The sequence below is a fragment of the Pollachius pollachius genome (genome assembly GCF_949987615.1).
Source record: "Pollachius pollachius genome assembly, chromosome: 2".
NCBI lineage: Eukaryota > Metazoa > Chordata > Actinopteri > Gadiformes > Gadidae > Pollachius > Pollachius pollachius.
Genome location: NC_136935.1, coordinates 21,598,293 through 21,613,334, shown reverse-complemented (window position 1 = coordinate 21,613,334; position 15,042 = coordinate 21,598,293). Strand labels below are relative to the sequence as shown.

Sequence of the window (15,042 nt, the reverse complement as noted above, 5' to 3'; positions counted from 1 at the left end):
AATCAGTTACATCTGGAGAGATCCAGCATGTGCCCACGTGAAGGTCTGTGTCACCTCCAATGAAAATCCTCTGACATCTGTGATGAGGAATGGATTCTGAATGAGCAGGAGGAGCTGTGGTCCCAGGCTGAAGCTGTCAAAGCGTTTTTTGAAGTTTCCAATCAGCTTGTCCATGAAGTCAACATGAGGAGAAACATCTCTCTCTCCCTGAATCTGTTCCTGGACGTTTGGGAAGTGTTCACAGTCTCCTTGAAGATCTTTCTTGAACACTTCCAGTTTCCTCTGGGAGGAGCTGACAGCTGTCATCAAATCACAAACAGAGTTATTCTTGCCCTGTAGCTTTACATTTAGTTCATTAAGGTGTGATGTGATGTCTAATGTCTAAAAAAGTAACAATATCCATTTTGCTCTCATCTTGCAAAAAAAGTAAAAACTGTGTTGCCTTCTGACTCTTGAGCTGCACTAAAAAAGCGGCTATTTCTTTACGAATGGACCAAAAGCGTTCCAACACCCTGACTTTGCTGAGCCTTCTTACGTTGTTGTGCAGTAGTAAGTCGTCGGCATTTGCATCAACTTCTTTCAGGAATTCTCTCAGCAGGCGATGTTGATGGGATGAGGATGTTCTGAGGAAGTTGATGAGTTTCATCATTGTATTCATCACTTCAGCATACTCTTTCGACAGATTAGCGCACAGAACAGATTGAGGGATGATGCAGTGGTAAGCTATGAGATCAGGGTTGTCCTCTTTCATCCGTGCCACAGCTCCTCTCTCTCTTCCTACCATGGCAGGGGCTCCATCTGTGGTGATTGAGACCACTTGTTTCAGATCTATCCCCCTCTTTCTCAGCATCTCCTGTATGGCCTTGTATATGTCCTCTCCTCTTGTATGTGTCTCAAGTGATGTTACACCTAAGAGGTACTCACAGAATTCTTTCTTCTCTTTGTGGAAAAATCGAACATACACCAGAAGCTGGGCTTTATCAGTGATATCTGTAGATTCATCAACAGCTAGGGATATGCATGGTGCACTCTGAATAGCTGCATCAAGCTGCGCCAGTACATCCTCTGTGAATATTTTTTTTGATGTTGTTTGAGCAGACATTGGGACTTGCTTGATTTTTTCACACAACTCATCTTTTTGTTTACCCTCAAGTAATGTTTCAGCGACAGCATTCATGCACTCCTTAACAATGACCCCGTCAGCAAATGGCTTTTTATGTTGATCCAAAATCCATGTTACTTTTAGTGAACATTTGTTTGCACGTTGCTGGGCCGTTAATGAATGTGAGAGTATTCTGGTGGACCGATCATACTGGGATCTGAGTTAGTTTATTTTCCGTGCCCTCAGCTCTGACTTCAGTGGGTATGTTTGCTCAAAATACCTGTGCTTGGTTTCGTAGTGGCGCTTACATTGCCACTTGTATGATCACCACGGTCTCGGAACATATGAGACACAGACTAGTTTATTTCTCACAGCGGGAAAAATGAAGACATATTGCTTTGTCCATTCATCCTTGAAAGCTTGATTTTCGGAGTCTACTTTTCTTATCTTTGAGCATGACATGCTGTTATCTCTCCTCTTGCTACCTCCTGCTTTTGATCCTCTCTCTGATCCTCTCTCTTTCTCTCCATGGACCTAATTAAAGATTCTCTCTAGCGAGCCCGTTCCACAATTACCCACCTCTCTTTCCACACACTCTAAACAATCGCTTTGATTGGCTGTTTAGCGTGAAGCACTATGACCTCATGACGTACATACGGAAGCTGGACAAGCTGCTTCAAAGACGCGTCACGCAGAAAGAACCGTCACTCGGTCCGGATCCGGACCAGAGTCTGCCATTTAGTGACCTCTGGGTTAGGGTTAGGGTTGAGCAATGAGGAATGAATTCGGATTCAGCCTATGTCTCAAAAGTGTTGTACCTAGCACACTCCCACTTACTAGAGGTGCATTTAGGGAGCGAGAAGACCTATGACCGTGTTCTTAGCCGCTTCTACTGGCCAGGGGTCAAGAGAGCCCTGTCAACACTGCGGCGAGTGTCAAATCAACTCTCGTAAGGTAGCGTACCGAAATCCACTAATACCAATATAATACTAATATTATAAAGTGTTATATTTTGACAATATGAATAACCCCCCCCCCATCGACAATCAAGCCCCCCCAAATATAAGACTGGCCCGAGCTGGCCACCACAGTAATAATGTCCTGGTTACGCCCCTGTCTTGGTCCCCACGAATGTCTGCAAGTTTTTAGCCAAATTGAAAGGGCCTTATGAGGTAATGGAACAAATGGGTCCAGTGAATTACCGGATACGACAGGTTGGCCAAAGGAAAGGCAAGCAAATTGATCACATAAACTTACTGAAGCCATGGCATGAACCTCTCCCTGTACCCTCCAATGTCTTCGCTTCCAACTTGCCTCCCCAGAGTCTACCGCCAGTGAAGATGGGGGATCAGCTGTCATCCAGAAAGGTACAGGTCCTCTGAGAACTGCTTGCCAGAAGCAAAGATGTCTTCTCTGAGACCCCAGGCAGGACAACAGTCATCGCCGATGACATTAAAACCGAGCCGGGAAAAACAGTTAGACTAGGCCATATCGAATCCCGGAGGCCAGACGAGAAGTCATCAGAGACGAGGTGAGAAGAATGCTTGACCTTGGGGTGGTGGAAGAGTCCCACAGTGCCTGGTCAAGTCCTATAGTCCTTGGGAAGCCTGATGGTAGCATTAGGTTCTGCAATGACTATAGAAAACTTAACGAGGTCTTTCTATTTGACACTTACTCTATGCCCCGTGTGGATGAGTTGGTCGAAAGGTTAGTACCTTCCCGGTTCATCCCCACACTAGACTTAACCAAGGGGTATTGGCAGGTGCCACTAATGCCACAAGTGAAGCCGAAGACGGCATTCTCAACACCAGACGGGGCCTTCCAGTACTGGGTCCTCCCATTTGGACTTCATGGGGCCCCTGCAACTTTCCAGAGACTCAAGGACAGGGTGCTACGGCCACATCGGGACTATGCAGCAGCTTACCTCGATGACATCATTATCCATGGCACGTCATGGGATATCCACCTCCGGCACCTAGAAGCTGTCCTCCAGGCCTTGCGGTAAGCAGGGCTAACAGCCAACCCTGCCAAGCGTTCCCTGGCCCCGGAGGAGGCAAACTACCTTGGGTACACTGTGGGACGAGGAAATGTGAAACCCCAAGACAAGAAAGTGGACGCTATAGCAACCTGGCCCCAACCCCAGACGAAACGTCAGCTGAGGACCTTCATTGGGTTAATGGGCTCTTATCGACAGTTCATCCCAAACTTTGCTACCATTGCTGGCCCCCTGCATGAGCTGACAAGCAAAAGTGCACCAAACCGGGTGAAGTGGACGGACCAGACCGAGCAGGCCTTCAATCATCTTAAGACAGCCCTTTGCAGCGAGACTGTCTTGCACACACCTGACTTCAGCAGGAGGTTTGTGCTACAGCAGACGCATCAGAGGTAGGACTCGGGGCAGTCCTGTCCCAAATACACGACGGCATGGAATACCCGGTAACCTTTGTCAGCCGTAAACTACTGCCACACGAGAAAATCTATGCGACCATAGAAAAGGAATGCTTGGCAGTTGAATGGGTCATCGAAAAATTACGCTATTACTTGCTAGGCCGTGAGTTTGCGTTAGTAACTGACCATGCTCTATTGAAGTGGATGGCCCATAACAAAGATAAGAATGCCAGAATAACCCGTTGGTTTTCACACCTTCAGGACTTTAAGTTTACAGTGGAACACAGGGCAGGAAAGCTTCATGGGAACGCTGATGCCATGTCGAGAAGGGATGATCGCTGTTGGTCTGTCGCTCCCAACAGTGGTGAAGAGCTGGGGGGGAGGGGGGGGATTATGTGATGGCCCAGCCGGTGAGCAGTGCCCCACATGGCCAAATGGTGGCCACAAAGGCAGGCAAAGGCAGCCAAGGGGTGCGGTGTTGGATGGAAGGTACTACTCTAAAAGCTGTGTCATAGAGACGCCGCCCTAGTCAGGTGTCTCAGCTTATCACTCACAGGTGTGCTGAGTTAGCCCGGCAATCAGGAGGCCTTTTAAATCCACTAGAACAAGCTGAAACCAGACTGGCTGGAGGAGCGTGTGGAGACCAGACACACACTAGGCCAGTCTCGTGGTAAGAAGCCTGTGGCCAACCCTCTTGACCCAACTGAACCTTTATAATGAAATTACGTCCAAGTGGACCGAAGGACTGTTTCTTTGATCTGTGTAAATTGTGTCATGCTAATAGGAGAGAGAAGGCCTGCAGCTGGAGAGGAACCCCCAAAACTCCCAAGAGGAACCAAGAGCCGAGCCAGGGCGAAGAGGTCAGTGGCAGGGACCACAGACCCCACTAAGCTTGGCCTGTGCCCTCTATCTCTGCCCCCCATCACAGGAAGACCCAGACAGAGCACCCTGACGTCTACCGTCGACCCGGTGAAGATTTGAGTTGCCTTTTGCCTCCTGCCCTTTCCCCCGCACCTTTATAAATAAATGCCATAAGTTTGGTTTCACCACAAACTCTGTTTCTGCCTGTCTCTGTTCCGATTGATTATCCCACTGTTGTGCATCACAGACCAGGTGCCCACAACATACACACACAAAGGCTTCCGCAAAATAAAGCATGCACCACCTAAATTAAGTTAATAAATCAATAGCAAATCATGAAAGACAAAGCGCATCCAAAAATACAAAGCAGCAAAGGAAGATGTTTTTAAGATACGCTGGCATCTATCTGATCCACATGTGTTCTTTCCATACCTGCTGTGTGTCTCAATGTGCGTGATTATAGTGTGTTAATGTTTCATTTTTTCATTTTTCTCTTAAATCTTAAGAATTATTAGCCTTAAACACAAGATACATCTAGTTTTCTCCCTCTCTCCTCGCGCTCCGCTTGTGCTGGAATAATATATTCTAGCGAGATTACTGATCTATCGTGTAAAGCATAAAGGGTTTTCTGAGGCCCCTTTTTTCTACCTTCAAATTTAATAGTCTGCTTTTCCTGCACATGCGCAGTCGAGGGACTCTAATCTGCTGGTTTGCTTTGTGATTCTGGGTCCAGTATGGGCCTGTGTAGCACTGCACGTGTGTTCGGTTGTTTAATTGGTTAAAGCTTCAATAGGCTGAAGTGCATCTTTAACTCGTGCTTAAGACAGATATTCAACATGAAGGTAAACTATTAGCTGTAGGCGAGGCCTCACATCTTACAAGAACCCTATGAATAAATTAGGCTAATGGAATATTAGCCTACACAGAATATTTTCGGAAATTTATAGGCTAAAGGCTAGCATTATTGGGGTTGCATAAAAAAAAATCGCATTTTCGGCCAAACCAACCATAATAATCCATCTGTAGCTATGCCAACAAATGTTTACAAGAACGAATGAGGCTTCAAAATATCTTTCGTGGAGAACGACAAAAGTAAGCCAAAATAATGTCAATTCATACGGGCCAGGTCAATATATTATTCCAATTATTCATCATGAATCATGAAAATCCCTCAGTAAGACACACCGTTCAGCGGTGTGTCTTACTTACACCCTCCGAGCGCAGGCCGCGGCCTGGTGCCGAAACGTCCCGATGCGCTCCTCCAATCTACTGCTCCTCCAGTCTAGTGCTCCTCCGGTCTGCTTCTCCTGTCGGTCCGACGCTTCTCACGCTATTCACTGGGCGTTTACGAGCACTCTTTGTTGGTGCAGCCAACTCAGGGGGTTCAGGCTGTTTTCAGCCTTGACAGTGCGTCTGGGAGAGGAGAGAGTGACTCTGAGGCCGCTGAACGGCAGACTGACAGACCGTGAAGTTGAAGTCTCCTCGTAAGGTAGGTGTGGAGGAGCTGATCTCCACGTCTCTTGTCGGACTGAAGGGTCCTCGAGCAGAGGGCTGTTAATTGTACTCTGTTTAGTCATTGAAGATGGTAGATGCTATTATCCAAATCCACTTCAATTAATACAGATTCACTGGCAATAACAGTATGGGCATGATGCTGCCCATCGTGCCCACACGGCTTCAGGCGTTAGATCATAGAGAGAGAGAGAGAGAGAGAGAGAGAGAGAGAGAGAGAGAGAGAGAGAGAGAGAGAGAGAGAGAGAGAGAGAGAGAGAGATAGATAGAAAGCTATAGAGATAGATGATTGACTGATGATACTGATCTATGTGTGTGTGTGTGTGTGTGTGTGTGTGTGTGTGTGTGTGTGCGTGTGTGTGTGTGTGTGTGTGCGTGTAATACATCTCGTGGTTGTTGTCGTATTTGTTTGGTGAAATGTAAGGCCTTTTAACTTTTTGTGATGTATAGATTTGCACAGCTTATTTTAGCACAATACTCAGTCCACCTTTATTTTAAAATGGCAGATTGTGCAATTTTAACATTAGTCGGAAATTGCCTTTGCCGCACAATGCTGAGCGGGAAATTGCACTACTCTCAGAAAATGAAAATAGAGTCGAAATAAATAAAATGTGACTAGCGCTGAATGAAGTAAAAGGTATGGGTGATGGGATCTCCTTCTGAGCTCTTTCCCTGTAGAGGACCGTGACCTGGCCAGCCTCACGGAGGAGACGGTGCAGGTGGCTCTCAGAAACCGACCCTCTCCCTAAAGCTCATACATTACATTGTATAGCCTACATCAACACTGACGGTTCTTACAGGCCACAGAGCAGATATGGCTCATGTGATATTATTATAAGGAATGAAGCAGGCACAGGTATGGAGGTCTCTGAAGCCTGAACCAGAGAAAGGACGGAACTCCCCAGAAGAGACACGATACCCGAGAGGTTGTGATGGTTACACAAATTGTGTGATGTCGTTTAGGTTTAATTTATGTGTGCAATTACTACTGACGGTATCGTGAAGTATAGATCTCTCGGCAACTCCTCAAATCCTATTTAGGTATATTCTGGTCAAACTAACACATGAATTGTTTTGTTGCAATCCACGCCCCGTATTGTGAGTCTAAAACATGGATCTATTTAATCTCCATCGTTTTGTCTCAAAATCAAGGTAATCATCGCATGCAACCCTATCTGACCACCATTGAACAAGAATGCGTTTTAAGTTGAACATGATCCCTTGTATTTGGTACCACCAATAGACTTCAGCCTTCACATGGACGTGCAGCAGCTCTGCAGTCCTTGGGTCAGTCTGTCTCGGGGACTAGTATTACTATATACCATATATATACCATATATGGTATATATGGTGTGTATATATATATATATATATATATATATATATATATACATATATATATATATATATATATATATATATATATATATATATATATATATATATATATATATATATATATATATGGTATAGCAGAGGGAAACAGCCCTGAACGGGCGGTAGAGACGCGGGCCTTCGGGGTTAAACAGTCGTTTTGAACACGACAGACAATACGACAGACAATACTTAATTCAACCCAATGTTTCCCAGTTTGCACTAGGGCATGAAAAGGCTCATGTGTTTGGACACGAGGAGTGAGAAATCTATGTGGAAACCCACATCCACTCCAATGGCCTATATTTAAAACGGAATTGGGTCACGACATCTCTTTAAAACCAAGTAGAAATCAATTTCATTGTTACTTATATTGTTACAAATATAATAATTATTATGATTATTAGTAGCAGTAGTAGAAGCAGTAATAGGAGGCCTAGCAGTCGTATTCCGAGGTCAACCTATAGGCTAAAAGGAGGAGTATAAACCTACCTAAATAGCTAGGCCTATTATGTATGTCTTATTCATTCTAATTGTAATTAGTTGTAAATAATTACCTAATTATACTTTAGAATATGAATATAGGCCTGTTTAAATGAATAAAGTAGGCATATTAGTTATAATTTATTTTATTTACACGTTTGTTTAGTAACCTGTCCAATAATATATTTAATAATATATTACTATAGGCCTATATGATTATATTATTATTATATATATTTAATAATATATTATTGGACTTCCGCTCTTCTGTTAGATTCGTTTATTTTATCCCGTGGAGTTTGGGAGGAGGTTCATTAACAACAATACCTACAAATAATTGTATACCTTCCAGATCATTTTATTGTGAATTCATTATTATTTGAAAATTTCTTTGACTATTATTAAAATTAAGATTATTGTCATTATTTTTCATTGTTAATATTATATCTCTAATCCTTTCCTTCAGTGAGGATACTGGGCTACATAACCTGTGTCTGAGGCCGTTGCCCACAGACACATTCTGTCAAAGTGGCCTTGAGATTATTGGAGAAAAAAAACGAAATCAATTACGTGGAAAAAGGAGAATGAGTGTGTGATGTGAGCAGTGTATGTGGGTGTGTGGGTTTGTGTAGGCGAGGCTTGGGTTTCAGCTGACTGACTTTAAATACTGTCTGCAACAGCCTTCCCTAAATCCGAGTGCAAGAAACTATTCCCGCAATCTTTGGTTCTCTTTTTCTTTTCGACATTTGGTTCCCGCTGGGCTCCACTCTCTTTTGCTGACGGTACATTAAAGGTTTGGACGTTATGCCAGAGAGGAGATCACATATTTTGTTTAATGCATGACTTTTAGACTTCTATAGACGCGTGTAGCGTGGTTCTATAGAAACCTTCACCTTGATGACAGTGAAGTGATCCAGGGGACCGAGGAGCCGACGATGCGTCATGTATCTCCCAAGCTGCACCTACATAGTGTCCGGGGACCCGGGGCAGGGTCTCCGGGACCCGGGGCAGGGTCTCCGGGACCCGGGGCAGGCTCTCCGGGACTACGGCTCGGCCTGGCTGGACAACAGCTCCACCAAACCTCCGGATTGCCGACATTACCGCTACGAGCCGAGGCAGCAGTACCGCCACCAGGGCGGTCAGTGGTCCGTGTACCACCAGACCAGCCACCACCACCACCACCACCACCTGGCCCCGGCGCCGTCCTACCTCTCACCGGAGGACTCGGCGCTTCCGTCGACCACGGAAGGAGGGTTCAACCACAGCGAGCGTTTTCTAGGCTGCGATCCTGCTGGGACGGTGTACGGCGGACCCGGTGCTGCCCGGTACCACATGGCGGCGTTCAGTGACAGCAGCGGTGTCGGGTCTAGAGCATTCCCCCCCGCTGGTCTTTGCGGGTCCAAGCCGCCCCCGGGGCTCCGCCCGTCCGCAGGCCGGAGCAGGGTTTTGCCGCCGGTGTTCGACTCCTTCATCGAGGCGGCAGAAGAGGAGCGGCGGGGTAAGAACCGCTGCTCAGCAGGGGGCCTGCAGACGGAGACCAGGCGAGCCGACCGCAGAGAGCCCGGCCCCGGGACAGTGTGTGTGGAGAAGACGGGGCCCCTGGACCCCCCCAGAGCAGGGTTGGAAGAGGAATACTCGGCTTCCTCCACCAACGAGGACCCCAAAGGTATGTGTCATAGATCTCCTAGTTTGATGTAGGCCATACATCAGGGTATTTCACACAGGCTTAATAGTATAGGCGAAAGGTAATATCGTCCAAAAATCTAAAATTATGATAAAATGATAAAGAAACCATAGACGGATGATTTTAAATAATAAATGCAAAATGTGAGGCTTTGTCCTTCCAGAGTCAATCAATGGAACCCATACAATTATCTGGTTAATTTGTCTTGGATCGCTATACCTTTAACATACACCTGTATTAATGTGGAGTATAATGTCATTAAAGTAAAACGGGTTGGCAAATCGTCCGATTTCTTTGAGATGTCTTAATATGCAGGGATATGTATTCGAACAATTAACAAATTGGCATCCTTTTGATTGCGGATTATGTTTGTGTAAATTGCATTGTGGCAATTTATATGGCAATATCTTTCTCTCTCTCTCTGTCTGTCTGTCTGTCTGTCTGTCTGTCTGTCTGTCTGTCTGTCTGTCTGTCTGCCTGCCTGCCTGTCTGTCTGTCTGTCTGTCTGTCTGTCTGTCTGTCTGTCTGTCTGTCTGTCTGTCTGTCTGTCTGTCTGTGTGCGTCTCTCTCTCTCTCTCTCTCTCTCTCTCTCTCTCTCGCTCTCTCTCTCCCTCTCTCTCTCCCTCTCTCTCTCTGAATAAATAATAGTTTTAATGATGAATGTTAAACACCTTGATAAGTCTATTTACTCACTATATCTTACCCTTGTTCTCAATTATCCTCCTCTCCTTTTGTATTCTATCTACTCATCATCTCCTCTCCTCCTCTCCTCCACTCCTCCCTGCTCCTCCTCTCTCCTTCCCTCCTCTCCTCCTTTCCTCCTCTTCCCCTCTCCTCCCTCCTCTCCTCCTCCCCTCCTCTTTCCTTTCCTCCTCCTCCCCTCTCCTCCTCTCCTCTCTCCTCTCCCCCACTTCTCTCCTACTCTCCTCCTCTCCTCCTCCCCTCCTCTCCTCCTCTGCTCCTCTGCTCCAGGGTCTCCCGAGCGGAGGAAGAAGCGTTGCCCGTACACCAAGCAGCAGCTCAGGGAGCTGGAGAGGGAGTTCCTTTTCAGCGTGTACATCAACAAAGAGAGACGCCTGCAGCTGTCTCGCCTTCTGTGTCTCACCGACAGGTGTGGGCCATGATACTAAAAAAATATAATGATGTGTGTGTGATTGTGTGTGTTTTTTATGTGTGTATTTGTGAGGGGGGAAGTCTAGAAAAAGGTTTGTGTCTCAAGGAGAAACTCCTGCTCATTCCCAGCCTCAGTCCAAGGGCCCTACCTGCTACCCAACAGGCTGCAACACAAGCTAACAAAGACTTGCTGATACTTACAGCAGACACCTTCAAAAACCTTTTTTTCACCTCCTCACACACACACACACACACACACACACACACAAACACACACATACACTCTCTCACACACACATACAAAAACACACGTGCACACACACACACATACACTACACACACACAAATGCACACACAAACTCAAACACAGGTTTGTGAAAGCATTTATGGTAAAAGTGTGTGTATGAGTGTGTGCGTGCATGTGTGTGGGCACGTGTGTGTAGGCACTTGACTGTGCATGCGTGTGTGTACAATGTGATGTGTTTGTGTTGGTAGGTGTGGTGCGTGTGTGTAAAATTATATGTGTTATGAATGTATTAATAATCGATTGTATTCCAGACAAGTGAAGATCTGGTTCCAGAACAGGAGGATGAAGGAGAAGAAGCTGAACAGAGACCGACTCCACTTCTATACTGGAAACCCTCTATTCTGATGAGGAACACAGCAATAGAGGGGGAATGGATGGATGCATGGATAAATGGGATAGATGGATGGATGAATACATAAATGGCTTCACATTGGGCGGATACAGACAAATGGATGAATACATGAATGGATGGTTGGATAAATGGATGGATGTATGAAATGAATAGATGACTGCACAGACCCATTGATAGATGGATGGAAAACCATCTATTCAATAACAATGTATTGACTCATGGTTATTGGATAGATTATGGATGATGGACCATGGAAGAGAGAAGCCTGCATCAGTCTCCTCTATTCAGCACAGAGAAAGCCGCAACTTTGTCATTCAACACTATTCACTTTTGCAAGTTTTGACTCCCAAATTCAATCAAAATTCAAGGTCCAGATTTACCCCCTAAACTACCTGAAACCAAACATTCTTTGTCTTCAATTGGAAATGTAGACGACCATTGACTATTCATTACACTGGCCATGTTTCTCTCATATTCTTTTCATTAGCTAACAGAAACAATAGTGAATGCAATACATTCACACAGGAAACAGGACATTAAGTCATAAAAGCCAAACATCTGGTCTCCATGCCTCTATATGTCATCAAAGGTGTACCTGAGAGCCAGAATATAAAATACGCTGATTGCTTTCAGACTGCACCTTAGTGTGAATGTTAATGTTGCAAGGATTTCTTTGCACCATCTTTCATTGAGCTCCTTTTGGATTTTTATGGGATTTTTGGAGCATTCAAAAGCAAACTTGTTGTTAAGCAGAAGGGACCCGCTGTCCTCCTAGTTCCAAATGCTTTGTTTATTGCTGTGTAAAAGCTTTAAATTACTCATGTCCTTTACATACACAATGTACAGAACAAACTTTGTATTTCTGTTCCACTCTTGTCCAAACTGCTCACCAAATACAGGGGGAGAAGGCTCCTCAATTCTCTCCACCACTCCTCATTAACTAGTTCTGTGAAATGGAAACCTCCTCCATTTTGCCGGCCTTTCAATGCGCCATTAAGGAGGGGTCTGGAACTGCTCTTGGATTTACGGTGCCCACGGCAGAGCACAAGTTGTCCGGCGGCGCAGCTGCAATAATGTATCATGAACTCTGCTCAGGCTTCACCTCAGATGCTTTCAGTCTCATGTCTGGGGTCCTAGACTATTTCACCTGGGTTTAAATCCCCTTGATCAAACATTAAAAAGGATCATCTTTAAAAAAGAAAATGTATCAGCCATTATTGTACGTTGTTTGGTATGGGTGTTATGTTGTGTTCTGTTGTCAACCCACATAACAATAGTAGTCATTTGTGTGGGGATTTAGATAGCTCCAATGCCCACCAATAGTTGACGCCCTCCTTAAGCTGTTCTCTATTATCTGTTTCAATGACTTTGAAAGTCTTCAATTCAACTATACATTTTGAAAATATTTATTGATTTGAGCTTATAATTATCATTGGTGCTTATTTTCCTTCATGTCTGTCCTCATCTAGCACCACAGACTTTAATGGCACTGTGCACAAAACAAACAACATTGTAAACTGTAATTGATACTTTACTTCAAGAAGCTCCTGGTCATGGAGCAAGTAGCTTGTCATGTTACCGGCCTGTGAACGGCCTGTTACCGGCCTGTTACCAGCCTGCTACTGGCCTCTTATCGGCCTCTAACTGGCCTCTTAACCAGCCTGCTTAGGAGCAGCAGGGGGAATTCAACTCATGGGACAAATGAGTTTATTGTATCAGAAATATTGACACCATAACATACTTTAGTTGATGTTGTTTGTCTAATGTTTGTAATGTAAGGTTAAGGATGTGAACTGTTTACAGCTATACATTAAGTTCTCTCTCCTCTGGTCTTTGTGCTATATCTCTTTCTTTAGTTCATGTTGTTTGTCTTATGTTTGTAATGTAAGGTGTGTATGTGTACTGTTTACAGCAAAACATTAGGTTTTGTCTGATCTTTGTGCTTTATCGCTTTCTTTTGTTCCCATGTTATGCATATGTTGGATGTGAAATTGACCAAACCCATCATGCAACTTTTGAAATTATATCAGAAATAGTTTGACCTAGGTCTTAATGTATTTGGGTATCTTGAGAATGTTAATTCCATTTTAGTTTTTGAAGCATTTTTTTTAAAGTATTTATTCTGATTATTGTCTCATATTGAATTGACCATCTTTGTACCAGGTATCAATTGCATTGTGCTATACTTATCTTGCAATTACATTTGAATAACATTTACTTATTTTCCTAATTCGTTGTATCAACATGCATACACATTCCAAACATGTAGGCCCTTTGTGTGTTTTAACACGTGTGTGCTTGCGTGTTTGTGTGTGTGTGTGGTGAAGGCTTTACATTGTTTTTTTGTGTTTCTTTTTTAAATAAAACAACAAGGATCTTTGATTGTGGTTTGTCATGAACATTGATTTTAGGAGTTGTAGAATATGCTTTGGAGTACATCAAAGTATTAAATGATTAAATATTGCTTTAAATGTCTGTAAATTTAACAATACTTGTGTATAATTTATAAGAATATAAAGCTATGGCTTCAGTGACAGTGTTGTTAATCTTCATTAAGAGGCTATAAAATGGTGGACCAGTGGTTGATTCTTTCATGCCAGGAATTAAAAATTGTCATTGCCAAAGAGTTTTGATTAAAGGAGGGAATAAATCTCACCAAGAAAGCTGTAGTGAAGATGGCGCCACGAGCGGCGTGACTTACTGCCTAATGGTCTGAGAGGCTCTGGGTACACGCACAGGGGGATGTACAGGGGCTGGTTTATGGGGATATTAGTCTATCTAACCGGTTAGAATGTACAGCACTTTGGAAAGGTCACCAAGGTCTCCCTTAGGGCGTCCCGTGAAAACATCATAGAGGCTGCTGGCCATGACGCAGTGATGAGGACGAAGGAGACGGGGTTGTGTGGCTCTCTGCCTTGTCTTTGCACAGCCTCAGGATGCAGACTGGGAACAACAGTGAACTAGACAGCAGCACGCTGACCACCAGTCCAAGGCTGATAGCAAACCTTGAACCGCGACCAGCCACACCAACCACTGAGGACTTCCTAACAACAGGGACTTTATTGGGCCAATAAAGACTGTCTGGTATTTGTGTGGCACTGTTTGAGGAAGACCCAAAGTGGGGCTGTTGTGTGAGTCTCACACAAATTTGGTGTGTGCATGTGTGCATGTGTGTGCATGTGTGTGCGTGCGTGTGTGTGCATGTGTGCGTGTGTGCGTGTGTGTGTGTGTGTCTGTGTTTGTGTGTTTGTGAAGTGTTGTGTAAAGGGAAGCGAGAGATGAAAGGAGAACTTTTGTTATTGATTGGAACCAAAGGCCTTTTGCCTTAAGCCCTCAATAAACACACAATGAGGTCCTTTGGCTGTTGTTACCAATAGTATTAATGATGCACAGCAACAATCTCTATATTCATTCATGTACATCATCCAAACTTGGAGAAATACATATTCCTATGTTTCCTTAATATTCCTTAATGTTCCTATCGGCCTGTTTCGGGTTGATGGGCATGGAATGAACATCACAGATGATTATGCAGCCTACTTTGAAAATGCCAGCAGTCAACAGAGAACACTTGAAATGGTAATGACTGTAACACATGATCACACAAACCCAGTCGGTCTTAGTCTAATAATGGCGACTGAATCACAATCCATTTCACTTATTTCTCTCTGTTTCCTTACGCCTACCGACACGCCGTTTTAGAATGTCATATTTAGGCTGAAAAGGAAAGGAAAGGGGATGTTTATTTTCGGTGGATAGTCATTTTAACTAACTAAATTTGTTATGGAACTAATCCTTCAAGGAATAATCTGAACAAACGGTACTTTTTAATATATGTCTGATTATAGGCTACCATTCAAGGGTAT

At 44.3% G+C, this 15,042-nt stretch overlaps 1 protein-coding gene across 1 annotated transcript; it reads left to right on the top strand.

The window, feature by feature from the left end:
• Positions 1–8,662: 8,662 nt before the first annotated feature.
• LOC307071502 (homeobox protein Hox-D11-like) lies at positions 8,663–11,169 on the top strand (the record flags this gene model as incomplete). The annotated part of the gene is made up of 3 exons (XM_079730496.1): positions 8,663–9,392; positions 10,377–10,515; positions 11,076–11,169. The coding sequence occupies 3 exons, from the start codon at positions 8,663–8,665 to the stop codon at positions 11,167–11,169; spliced, it is 963 nt and encodes a 320-aa protein (XP_079586622.1).
• Positions 11,170–15,042: the final 3,873 nt, after the last annotated feature.